We start from the raw sequence: 14,605 nt of genomic DNA, 5'->3' as shown, positions 1-14,605 counted from the left end.
ACTCCTAATAAAACAATTGATATATATATATATATATATAGATTAACCGTATAATAATCTGCTTAAAAAAAATAAAATAAAGAATGATTAAAAAAGACTTACAAAATTCAGATTCTCCAGCTGAGCACAATGCAAATATTGCACTGAATATACTGAGTACGTAGAGCAACATGTTCTTTGTTTAGTATCCAGCGAATAATGTGATTGATTCTGGAATTTTACATAAATGAAATTGTATTAAGATTGAATGATAATGACTCTGAAATAAAAATGTTAATTTTAGAGATCAGATTATAATTTTTTTTATGCAAATGTTTCTATGCTATTTACATATAATCGTTAGATTTTAGATTATCGATGTGGGTATACTTACACGTGTATAAGAAGAAAAACTATTTAATAATTAACTTGCAAATTTATTTTATAGAATACATTTATTATTGCATGCATATATGAATTAGATAGGAAAAAAAATCATTAACTTCATTATATTCTCGCTACATTATGTAATTAAAATTTTGATTGATGATGTGAATAAGAACTAATTAACTAAGAATAAGTTATAATATTTTCAAAATTTTAGTTAAAAGAAAATATTTTTTCGCAAATATGATATTGATAATCTAGGAATACCAAAAACAGGTGTGAAATAATTTTGCGTTAATAATTAATACTTTTAAGTTATTTGTTTATTTTGCTCACAAACAATAATTGAAAATAAAGGTTAACGTACAGAATTTTAGAAAAATAGCCTATATACCTTTGCATTTATTATATAATGCTAAACATGTTTTTAATTTTATTAACACTTTGCACTATAATGATGTGAAATAAATGTATAAATTTTATGGAAATACTTTTGAGAAGGAAACTTTTGCAAATAATCTATTAGCTATATCAATATAAAACTTGTCCCATTCTTTAGCCATGATTGGTAATACTGTTCGATAAATCGTAGGCCAGTATTCATTTACAAAATTTATGAGAAGATCAGCTGAAAATAAAAGTAAATATATAACAACATTGCAGAAAAAAACAAATTAGGAAAATATATGAATAAAATTACAATATATAAGTGTAATTGTAGTTACAAGATCAATATTTGGCAATGTTTAGTAATTAATATCTTGTTAACTATTGCAAAAATTGCAAAATGGTAGAGGACTTTTTGACTCAGTTCGATTCACTCTACTTGCTCATGATGGGTGACGAAATATGTTAAAATGACTCTGTATAAGATCTATTCCAATAAAATTACTTAAGTCTATTAATAAATCCACAAATATGATTGGCTATAGAAATTGGCTTAAACAAGCTTATAAATTTATCAAAGTTTATAAAAACAAAAATCAACATGATAAAAATAATAACATTATATATAAAGTAAATTGTAATAACTGCGTTGCCTCATACGTTGGCCAAACGAAGAGACAATTATAGATAAGAATTAAAGAACATCACAATAATATAAAATTAGACCAGTCCAAATACTCAGTAATCTTGAAACATATCACGGAAATTAATCATAACTTTAATTGGGAAAAAGTTAGTATTCTTGATTTTAGAAAGAATTATCGTAAAAGAAATATTTCAAAAATAATATTAAAAAACAAAAACCAAAAAAAAAAAATTAAATTTAATGAAAGATACTGAGTTATATTGGATATAATTATATATAATTCTTATTTTAACATATTTGATGATATACGTAAATTGTCACAGTTTTGAACAGACTTGTTTTTATATTCGATTTTATTGATTTATTTTTATTTGACCTACGCATTACATCAATCAATTTTTAAACAACAGTCAACATCTAATTTTTAATGTGCTTGACCTTTGATTGAGAGTTTTAATTACAGTATTTTATATAAATTAACGTAAGTTATTATTTGATTCTGTACCTCTTATTCATGCTAATAATATATTATTTTAATAGATTTACTCCTTCTACAGAATATTATAAAATACTCGTAACTAGTGAATTCTCAAATCGGTTGATACAAGTCTGTGACAAACTGGATTTCAATCAAACTTAGAATTTGGCAAAACTATTTTATCGAAAGACATAATGTAATCTATTGTTGATTGAAGTATTTTTTTCTAAATCTTCTTATCTTATTATAATCTGTCATAATACTTTTTGAATTCTTTATATACTGATACTTCACCACTGATGTTTTTTTTTAAATTTTCATTGTATTTGTTATTTAATATTGATTGTTATTGAATATTTGATTTGTTAATTTAAAATTGTATTTCTGCGTTTTAATACTGAAGAAGGCTTTGTAAGCCGAAATATTTGTGTAGAATATTATTTAGTATTTATATTCTCATGTTAATTATATTAATTTAAAGCTATTCTAAGCTCGAAATAAATCATGACATTATTTAATTTAAAAAAAATATATATAAGTATTCTTACTCTAAGATAGGAAACAAGACCGTTTATATTAAATAACATTACAATCCGAAGCGCCACTACGGTCTAAGTATTAAGATGTTGAACTAATATATATATTATTCAAACGAATGAATTAATTTCAGAAATAATAATTACGTGTCGATATGGTTGTCGACATTAACGCAATTAATCCGAAATGTAATAATCCCCCCAAAATTCCCCAAATTAATCTTAAAAAACTGTAATAAACTTATTGCGAAAAAATATTGCCTCGGCCGGGAGTCGAATCCGGATCTCTTGCATTCCGTGCGAGCGTCCTGAGCCTTTAGACTATTGAGACCTTAGCAATAATTTTTCGCAATAACCGATATATATCGAGAGTAACGCATTATTTCAGCGCGCGTTTATAAACAATTATTTATAATATAATTTCTAACCGTACATATGTACAAATTATGTACAAATTATTATTATATATTATTATTAGTATTTAATTAATTATTTAAAATAATTAAACTGATAAATATTTAGTTAGAATAATTAATTAAATACTAATAATTCATAATTTATACATACGTATCGTTAAAAATAATATTAAGAATAATAAAGATATATGTAACTTGTAAATTAAAATATCTGTATATTTTAGAAATTAAATTAAATTGTTGATATGTGTTAAGTCAGATAATTTTTTTTTCAGAAGTCTTTTATGTTGAAAACATAGTTAAGTAAGGAGGTATATAATACTTATTGTTAAATTAGATATGAGTCTTTATTTAAGTAATTAAATAACGAATACATGTATATTTGAATCAATACTTACAGAACTCTTTGGTGCTTTCAGATAAATCTTTATAATATATTTTAAACTTTCCAATTAACGGGGTGATATGGAATTGTTCAACAATCCATGTATCGTTTACTACATGTCCTGTTATCTCCCATAGTGCTCTGACATCATTCAAGGTTATATTAAAATTACCTATCATATAAATTATTTTAATGATGGAAATAGAAAGTATTTGTATCCATATTTCAACAATAATTTAAAAATAATTAAAAATATATAACAATATTAAAATATAACAATAATTTAAAAAAGTCATGATTATTTCTTAAAAAATACTCTACATAGGGAGACCGGGGCTAATAGACTCATTTTTCAGTTTCGAATTTTTACAGACAAAATTAAGAGACTTATCGAAAAAAGAATTCTACACAGTTACATTTGATTACCTAATAATAAGAAGAAACTGATAACTGATATGAAAAAAATGCATTTTTCTAATGCATTCCATCCGATTCAACTATAAGCCCCGGGATCAGGGATAATTCGACTAAGATTATTAAAATAAAGATTAATGTATTTTTAGCTACATCTTTGGCTACATATTAATAAAACTTTTTTATAAAAATATATTTTAAACACAAACATTCCAAAATAAATTATATTTCTTTGTTTATGTAAATTATAAAACTTATTATCTTACCTTCATTAACAATTCTGAATATACTTAAAGAACCATTTATTTTCGCAGCACCTTTTAGAAATAGTTTTGGCATTTGTACACCAATCTCCAAACGAAAAACATCATGAGAGAGAAACTGCGTCCTTGCATTAAAAATACGAGCTTTTGATAAACCGATGGCAGTGACATTTGACATAATTAATTCTCCTCGTAGCTCGCCAGAATTAAGCATAACTTTACCGTATTCGTAAAATAATGGGTCCATAGGTGGAAAGTCAAATTCTGGAAGCCCTATCAAAATAATAAAATTAATATTAATATTTGTATCTTGAACTAATTTAGTTAAAAAGATTTATATTCCTTATTTAAAAAAAAAATGTAAGACTTTTAACTCTTTTGAATCAAAATGATTCAAGCATCATCTTTCATGCTAGATTTCAGAATCTTCCTGATATCGGAAGGATGCACATCTACCATCGACTAGAGTTCGAAGCTTCAATTATCGATAGAGATGCTTAGCTTTTTAATCGGACCGTTAGTATGCGTCTAATTATTCACGCAAAAAACGTTTTTTTCTCGAGTTAAAATCAGCAAGTATGACCAATGCATTATTTTTATTAAAAGATTTATGATTTATATTTTTGCATTAAATTGCAAAAATAAGGAAATTGTAAATTGTGTCTTTCAAGTAAGGATAAAAAAAAACAATGAGTAAAGAATGTCCATCGTGTCTACGATTCATGTGTAATAAATATTCTCTAAATCTGAATCAGTGGATAATCTACTGAAATGGCATACTGCATTATCAACATATTATATTAGCACATTTGATATGGGACAATCAGTAAAATTCAATTATAAAAGAAAAGAAATTTGAGCATTATATATTTAAAATACTGATATTTGCACGTTCTAGCACATTGTAATTCCAATCTTATAATACTGTACATATACGTTGAATGCGCTACACTGAAGTAAGGTTCGCTATAGGTTAGGAACAGAAGTTTGCTTCTATTACATGTAAGCAAATTTACATGGAAGCAAATTTCTGTTATTTTTTTAATAGTGTATGTTAATTAAATAAATAAATCAAAACGTAAAATGAATAAATCAAATAAATAAAAAAAAAGATTAATATGGTTAATCTTGGTCAATTAAGAGAGACCTTGGTAAATCAAATAAGCAAAGAAAAGATTAATATGATTAATCTTAGTAATAATAATAATAATAATAATATATATTTGTTTATTTATATGTCAACTCTAAATACATTTTTTTATATGTATACATTGCGCGCCACTTATTGTAGGATTTGTAACGTTAAAATAGTAAGTTTTATTTTTTTAATTGCTTTAAAAAAGACTTAAAATTTTATGAATTTATGTAAATCATTATTCATATTGATTTATAGGTTTAGAAGCTTTTCTTACACCATAGTAATGTAATTATATGAAGTAATAAATATAATTTATTTACAAAATCTGTAAATAAGACTAATGAGAGTTTATAAATTCCTAGTATACCTTCAATAAATCGTGGCCATGCTTTTTCGAAAGCTTGTTTTAAGCAGGCGGAATTATCAGCTGCATCCTGCTTGCAAGTAGATACAGCTATTAGAAGTAGAAATAGAGTAAATTAGAGTAAAATATAAACGATAAAAATATATATGAGTAAAAATATGAAAACACAGCAATTGTTTTAACAATATAAGATATTTCAAAATATTATGTTACAGAATAATAATTCTTTTTTAAATGTAATGTATATTATCATGTGTATTTACAGATATTTATATTTCAAGTACAAAGAGAAAATTCTTCTTCAATCTTTTTTTAAAATATTAAATATAATTTTTCTTTTATAATTTATAATACTCTTGGTTTACACACTTGGTGTACATGTAAAAATTATTATCGCGAGTGTAAATGAGAATACTCGCTCAGCGAAAGCACGAAATAAATGTCTAATAAAAGGAAGTGACACTCGTATAATGGAACAATTAACGAATACAGAAGAGTATCTAATTATTTTATGAGGATTTAGATATTTCAATAAAACTGATCGCGACGATCGGTTCTGCATTAAAACATTTTTTTATTTGTGTTCCCGGTAAAAAATTTTGTATGCATATGTATAAATATATGTGTGCGTGTGTGTGTATATATGTATATATATATATATATATATATATATATATATATATATATATACACATACATACATACATGTATAATCATCTATGAAATATGTCTATACATGTTCGTACATCCCTCTTTCTTTTGTAAAATTACTTTTTAGTGTAATAGAAATAATAATAGTAATGTGAAAACATTAAAAAAATTAAAAGAGTAATTTTCATACCGTTTATTTTAGAAAAAAATCAAGTTTGAAGAAATGTAAAAAAATTATTTATGTATAGTTATATATAAAATTATGCATAATTGTATATGAACAATTTTTTATACATTTTTCTAAATTTGTTTTTTTCTGAAATGAACACTGCGAAAATTATCCTTTTAATTGTTTTTAATGTTTTTACATTACTATCATTATTTCTATACTAAAAAGTAATTTTACAAAAGAAAAAGAGATACATGAACATATATATTTCATATAATTATACATGTTTATGAATATTTATGTATGTTTATACATATTTATACATATTTATACATATTCATGCATAAAAAAATTGTTTATCGAGTTCTATCTTAATCATGTATCATATATCTGTTGAAGTTATTCTTTTGTGTCAATTCTGCGTAAATTTTATTCAATAAACTTTTTATTCAAATAAAATATTCGATTGAAATGAATCACAGATATCTATACGCAATATAATATTGTAAAGATTATAATAAAAATTTTTTAAAATATACTTACGAAGCGTATATTCTCCAGTTACGAAAAATCCAAATGCTGCAACACTGCAAATTGCACTAAGCGCATAGAATAACATATTCTTTACTTAGTATTTCTATGAATAGTTCGATCGATTAAAAACACTGACTCTTATATATCTTCACAAGGCTAAATATAATAAAGTCAAATGACTGGTAAGATAATAACCAATGCGATATAAAAATCAATGCGAATGCTGTATTATTGCGCGTAGTTGAATCACAATACATTTATTAATCATATCTTCTTATTAATCATATCTTCGTGTATAAAAGAATTAATGACAATAATTAAATAAGAATGTATTCATACTGTCTCAAAAGTATAGTAACCGATATCTGATACTACTGCGTCAAGGATTGAGTTGAGTAATATTTAAAGTAGTCCCCTTGACGCGAATACACACACCATACAATCTCACGAACAGACTTTCTTGATCACACCGCCACCTTTTCGTGTCGCTTTACGTAGGAACTATTTTCCGTTCTCTCCGCGCGCTGTCTGTTTCGTTACATACACTCATATAATCGTTCTCAAACTGTATTCCTACATTGTATCAACAATAAAGTGTGTTTAACAGAATCTTTAGAATTGTCAAAGCTTTCCTCTCGATTTGCTTTCTAGTCTGACCTAATAATTTCATTTTAAATATGTATTTAAAATGGAAATGGTATTTTGCATTTTTCATTTTAAATAGTTTTTGGGAAACTATTTTTATTTTACATTTGAAATAAAATCATGTCTATCATTTATAAAATAGGTAATTGGTTTTTCTTTGTTTTCACAAACTTTCTTCAGAATTATTGATGTATAAAAAGAACCAAGTCCCATTGGCCAAAGATTTTTATGAATATCCAAATAAATTGTAAATTAAACTGTAAAGAGAAAATTAATTCCAGATAGTCCATAAATATCTTAATAAAAAATAAATATTCCAGCTTTATGTAAAATACTATATATATTTCTAAAAATGTAGATATATTATCTACTCTTAACATCTAATTTTGACCGGTGCTTCTCTTAATTTGATTTATTCAAGTGAACAATCCCATTTCCAAATCTTAATTTAAAAAATTTAAAATATTCTTGTCAGAAATACTTTATTTATGATACTATAGTTCTTTCAAATTCCATTGAAAATGGATTTCAAACGTAAAATATTAAAAAAAAATGTATACCTCCCTAGCGGAAAGTTTTTACGAAAAATTATGCAGATTGAGACAAGATCTTAGTTTGTTATAGATATTAGTATACAAATTTTGTGTTAAATTTAACACATTTCATATGTCCTAAACGGTCCACTCAAATTATTGTTAATTTAACATAAGATGAATATGTTAGAAAGTAATACAAATGTTATGTAAAAAATTAATACAAGAAGCGTAATACTTTGACACAATTTAAAAGCAAAATTAAATTGACATATTTAAGTTAAATTTAAATAAAATTCGATGTCATTTTTAATTTAAGCGATGCCTATGTGATATTTATCATATGCGATACACAGATTTAATTATTATATTTACTGTTACAAAGAGAAAATAACACAAAATATTTGTACCTTTTTACATATAAAATATGTAATTAGCTATGCAAAATATATTTCTTCATTAAAATTAACATTTATAATATATTAAATTAACACACATTTTTTTCATTTATTTTTTTTCATATATTTTTTGAAGATATTTGCTTGAGGCAATTAAAATAAGACATTTTGTATATTGAACGACATTTTTGTATATGTGTATAACTTTTGAAAATGATTTTGAATAAATGTCATTATAATATTAGAAAAAATCGAAAACATACTTTGTAGTAGAAGATCTTAATTAAAAGAAACTCAAGAAATTTATTTAAATATGTTGTATACTTATGTTTAAAAATTTATTTAAATATGTTATATACGTTTAAATGCTAAGATAAAATGGAAAATAACTTCATGATTAATTTACTTATACAAAACTATTATACACAATGCATATTTATCTAAAATTTGTTTACATGTTATTAGTACAAAAAGTAGAATAAAATTTTCTATATAATTATTTTAATATTATTATATTATACAAATTTATATACATAAGTCTAATTTTTACGCAATAGAAAAACATTGTCATCTGTTACGCAAATATGTAAATATAAAAAAAAGAATGTGATCATTAATTATATTTTTAGACATGTAGTAATCCTTGACCAAATGTAGTAATTCTTGACTGATAATTTATGAGAGGTAAAAGCAAATGATAAAATTTAAAAACTTTGTTTTTCTTATTTTTTTTTATATCGTTTTTTTTTGCACACTGAGTGCATATTAAAGCTGCTGATTCAAATTGTGTAGAAGTCAAATTCAAATATTTTGAATTATAAAATACAGATTTTACTTAACAGCACAATAAAATGTATTGATAATTAATCCATTTTTATACTTATATTAAACATACATTTTTATGTCAATTTGTGTACGACGGCTTTAATGCACCTAGTGGGCACTAGTGAGCACACCCAAAAAAAATTAAAAATGTATATAGACTGTTCAAATATGAATGAAACTTTTTTGTGTAAATACAAATCAACATTGGTAAATGCTCTGATTATACAATAACTCTGATTATGAAATAATCTCTCCTGTTACTATAAAAGAGTATGATTATATATACTCTGATCATATAGTAACAGGGGAGAGACAATTGTTTCTTCGTTGTTGCAATGTCCAAACAAACAGTACCAAGTGCCGGTGTGTAATACGTTGTTCATATGTTGATTAAGTTTTATGCAAAAATGTTAAAGCGGGTATTAAAACTTTCGAAATTTTAAACTGCGTCCACAGTTCGGAAAAGAGGTATCAAAGGCGCACGTGCGCAATAACATTCAGTATTATAATTTGTTTTAAAATAGAGAATTTATGTTTTTAAAGCAGAAAATTTGTGTTTTAAAACAGAATTTGTGTTTTTAAAGCAAAGAATAATACATGTAGGCAATCGAGCTATAGGCAATAATACATGTAGGCAAACTTGACTCGTTTCTGAAATTTTTATTTGTGCGCAAAAATATATGCAAATAATCGAGCTGTAGCAATAATTTTTGTGCGTAAATGTCAACAAAAGTGATGCAAACGATGTCGTAGGCAATCAATTTGAAAGTAAACATCCTTATCCTTTCCAGGAATAAAAAATATATTTGAATTAATTTAACACTTATCTTGTCCTAATAAATTGTCAAAATATATTTTTAATTTTCCAATTGACGGAACAACACGGAAATGTTCTACAATCCATATATCCTTACTACATGCCCTGTTAAATTTTATGTTCCTCTGACATCATGCAAGGTTTCATTAAAATGGCCTGTTACATAAATTATATTTACAGATTGATAAATGTAGATTTTTTTAAATAAAATAAATCTAATTTAAGAAATAATCATTTTTTTAGTAACAATTAACAAATTATAACACAGCAATTATTAATTTTTTTAGAGTTAAAATTCATGTGCAATGTTTAAACACACACACACACACACGCACACACACACACACACGCACACACACCTTTATGTACATATGTATATTATTTAATTTCTAAAATTTTAACTATCCCCACAAAGCACACTTTATTTTGAGAATATTCCAAATTGTCCTATTGACAAAGCAATCTTTATATTCGTCCTATTAATATCTTAAAATACCTTCAAGTCTTTCCACACAATACAATTCTCCAAGAAATATCCTAAGGATGCCCAGAGTACAACAAAGGTTTGCAATTGGAGAGTATCAGAATTGAAAGAAGTAAAAAATGTCATAGTTACTTTGGACACAAATGATATATATGACGTAATGTCAATTAAAATTAATGGAGATAATTATCTCATATAAAGCTTACAAAGATTTTTATTGTACTATATTAAGGTTGTATTCGAAAACTTTACCTAGGTGCGTGTATCTTATCCTTATTTAATATAAAGTAAACAATGAGGACAAAATGATATACAGAGGCACTCGGGTAACATTTCCGAACACAGTCTAAGAATGTACAGGAGTCCGGTAAGTTTTGACAAAGTGCTCGTGTGTAGATAGAACGAACTAAACTGAATCGAAAAGTCCTCGACCAATTTTCGCAATAGTTAACAAAATATTAATTACTAAAAATATTGATTTTTTTATTAATAATTTTTTACTCAAATCAACTTTACAGAAAAAATAGCAAGAGACAAAAATTGCTTATTTTCTTCTCATAAAGTTCTGAGAATTTTTTTCATAATTTTTTAATACCATATTTTCTCGTGTTGATAAAAATAGTTGTGAATAAAAAAATGTAGTACTAAAAAGTTGATAAAAAATTTTGAAAAAATTCTTAGAGCTTTATGAAGAAAATAAATAATTTTTGTCTTTGTTTTTCTGTAAAGTTAATAGTATTTGAGAAAAAATTATTGAAGATATTCAATATTCAGCAATTTTTAATAATTAATATCTCGTTAATTATTGTGAAAATTGCAAAATGGTAAAGGACTTTTCGACTCAGTTTAGTCTGCTCTACACATAAACGCTTTGTCAAAACTTAGCGGACACCCTGTAAAAATTACGAGATAATATGTATTATTTCAAATTAATTTTTTATTTTCATTATGTAATAATGGAACAATAGCATATTTCTCGTTTCCATAATATAATGTCCTAAAACATTTTTCTTTTATTTTAGATAACGTACGAGATCACATGTACGAGTATATATATACGCATATATTAGTACTTGTGATATCTTATATAGTTTCTTAGATATCTCACGAATGTCATCTAAGACGTTCGTGGGATCTCACACATGCGGATACTTGTACATCTCCTGGATATCCGCTAGATAACTGAGATCATTCACCGATGTCACAAGATTATCGCGATATCCCAAAATGACGTCCGTTAGAATGTGCTGTTTGAATCTTAATTAGTTGATAATAAATTTGTAACAAAACAGATTTTAATAGAAAAAATTCATAGTTTGATATGCAAATATGATTAATCTTTTGTCTTTCTCTTTCATTGTAAATAATAATATATCAGATAAATAGTATATCTGCTCATTCTACATAAGCTGTGTAGAATTTATTATCTTACCTTTATCAGTAATTTTGAATATATTTAGAGTACCATTTATGTTTATGGCAGCTTCTGTGAATAACTATGGCAACTCTGTGTCAATTTCCAAATGGAAAACATCATTAAGAAAATGCGTTCTTACATCAGAAAAATGGATATCTTTGATAAACCGATGGCAGTGAAATTTGACATACTTAATTTTCCACGTATCTTACCGAAATTAAGTTCAGCTGTAACATGTTTGAAAACTAATGGATCTAAAGTCGGAAAGTCAAATTCTGGTAGTCCTACAAATAAGTTAATATCTATGTATAATTTTAATATCTATGTTTAGTATCTTGGTTTTAATATCTATCTAGAGGTAGTATGAGGTAGTATGATAATTGTTTTCAGAGCTGGAGGGGGGGGGGGGGTTGAGGAGAGATAGAATCAGTCTATTACCTTTATACGAGATCTGCGAAATCCGATATTTTAAAAAGTTTGATTCGACCGACGAAGACAAGATCGCGATCGATCCAGCCAATAAAGGCAAGGTCGCATTTGCATATGCTCACTTAAATACCATATGTATACAGCTTACAATGGCAAATGTACTTTTGCAGAGTCTTATGTAAATGACGCTTTAAATGTAAAAAAATCGAATTTTCGCATAGATGTAATATATGTAATAATACGTGACCTCTCGCCCCCCCTCCCAGCTATGATAACAATTGTCCACCTCAACCTGAAATTTCTTTGCAATTAATATCTCATTGTAGAGTATTATTTGGCGCACAGTTCAGTCGCAAAATTGAGGATCTAAAATATTCTTTCGCTGCATACAGTGTAAATAAAGAACACTGACAATATTGTTTACTTTGCAAACTATATCATGCATTTCTCCAAGATATTATGACAGATTTTTTATTGATATCTCCTTTCTGGAAATCAATTATGATACCGCTTTATACATATTCACAAGTTTTCTTAGTATCACATAAGGTAAACATATCGAAGTTTTTGTTCTTATGTAGATATATATTAATTAATATATTAAGATATTAATTAATTGATTTCAGTACAGTAAAGTTGAGCATATCACCACAAGCATTTCGTCACCTTTTATTTATTTTCACGGATCAGAGATATCCGGCTAATCTGGTTAATCCGGTTAATCCTGTTCTTTCGAAAACTACAGTTTTCAAGAATTTTTATATAAATAATATATAAATACAATGTATGAAAGCATTGAGTATTTATAGCAGTAGATACTCATCTTTATAGTGCAAAATATATGTATTACGTTCAAGAAATTTGAATGTGAACAAAGAAATCAAAGAATCTGGGGCTATTGAAATTAATAAATAGTGTATATCATCTTGTTAATGTAAGTACCTCAAAGAATTATAAATACTAGTCTATACAAGTACTGTGTTGTCAATAACATAAAAAGATCATTATTGATGCTATGTATGCCGATTTGTAAGACGCAAAAAATTTAATACCTTAGCAGATTAACTTATTTCTTATTCTAATGATATTAAATGATATCTTAATTTTAATTTTTGTAATTTTCTACAAAATAAATTCAATGTAAATATGATATAAAAAAATATACCAATGTGAGTCGACACTAGTTATTCGTGTGTAACGATATATACATATATATATATATATATATATATATATATATACACATATATATATATATATATATATATATATATATATATATATATATATATTAAAATTAGATACAGATGTCAACCCTGATATTGGGTTCTCTTTAGTGTATAAAATATAGTTGATAGAATATAAAGGAATATAAAGGATATAAAGGAAATATGTATAATCGCCGAATTTTCAGATCATCGCTAACTTATTGTCACTAATTAAAATCTTCAATGTCGCCTGTTATATTTCATTTTTCCATAAAATAACTTTATTATTTATTTACAATACTTTATTTACAATATATATTTATAAATATATTAGATAAATAAGAAAAGAAGAATCTAAAACTCAATTTGTTATGGATCATTTAGCACAAAAAATTATTAAAAATTTCGAATAAATAATACATTATCATAATATGGTATTTCAATTGTATTATGTATAATATTAGGTGTTGGAATTAATTCGTAGCGTTTTACAAGTGATGGGAAGTACTTTCATTAATGTATTTTTTAATGCTCATGTGAAATAAATAACATTCTTTCATTAAAAAACGCTACGAATTAATTCCAACACCTAATAATATACCATTTTCTTAATGTAAACGAGAAATATAATAATTTTCAATGTTTAACAATTAATTTATCTCATCAAGTTTATTTTACATATTTCTTACTTTAAAATTTGCGAGTTTTAATTATTTGCTATATAATAAAAAATTCGCCAAATTTACATAAATAATTTTTTATAAATTATTTTCATAAAATTTCCGAACTTCTATTATTTGAAGTAATTAATACACATAACCAAACTTATTTGTTTACATATTATTTTCTTGTTAACTTTAGTTTATACACTTCTAATTATATAAAAAATATTTTTTATTGTTTATGTTTACATATATGTGTATATAAGACTATTTGTCTTATATTGTCTTTAACAGTAAGTTAAGATAAGATTTAACAATGAAAATTTTTATTTTTGGTCTGATTGGATTTATAATAATTATGTAATCCGTTTATAAACTATGTTAATAAATAAATTAACAAAATGTGAAAGGAACATGAATGAAATCAAGAACTTCATGAC

At 25.1% G+C, this 14,605-nt stretch overlaps 3 protein-coding genes and 1 pseudogene across 5 annotated transcripts in view; 1 reads left to right on the top strand and 3 right to left on the bottom strand.

Moving 5' to 3' along the window:
• Positions 1-14,605, bottom strand: part of LOC105152118 (uncharacterized) — a 35,563-nt gene that overhangs the window by 4,929 nt on the left and 16,029 nt on the right. For 2 of the 3 annotated variants that reach the window (XM_011066213.2, XM_011066214.2), the window contains exon 1: positions 103-529. In XM_011066213.2, the coding sequence (XP_011064515.1) occupies positions 103-172 (70 nt within the window). In that variant the 5' untranslated portion in view covers positions 173-529. Of the gene's footprint in view, positions 1-102; positions 530-14,605 lie in introns of those variants that run through there. The other variant, XM_087410423.1, reaches the window with a different exon arrangement.
• LOC105152121 (juvenile hormone acid O-methyltransferase-like) overlaps positions 1-14,605 on the top strand; it is a 52,238-nt gene that overhangs the window by 30,879 nt on the left and 6,754 nt on the right. The window lies entirely within an intron of this gene.
• On the bottom strand, positions 672-6,976 carry LOC105152119 (protein takeout). Its single transcript, XM_011066215.2, has 5 exons — positions 6,757-6,976; positions 5,397-5,483; positions 3,895-4,164; positions 3,228-3,386; positions 672-994 (listed from the first exon to the last, which is right to left on the bottom strand). Exons 1-5 carry the CDS (start codon positions 6,830-6,832, stop codon positions 846-848), a joined length of 741 nt encoding a protein of 246 aa, XP_011064517.1. The 5' UTR covers positions 6,833-6,976; the 3' UTR covers positions 672-845.
• LOC147908246 (uncharacterized) lies at positions 6,834-12,740 on the bottom strand (annotated as a pseudogene).

The sequence above is a fragment of the Acromyrmex echinatior genome, chromosome 10 (assembly GCF_024713525.1).
Source record: "Acromyrmex echinatior isolate Ae372 chromosome 10, ASM2471352v2, whole genome shotgun sequence".
Lineage (NCBI taxonomy): Eukaryota > Metazoa > Arthropoda > Insecta > Hymenoptera > Formicidae > Acromyrmex > Acromyrmex echinatior.
This window is presented reverse-complemented; position numbering and strand designations above follow the sequence as displayed.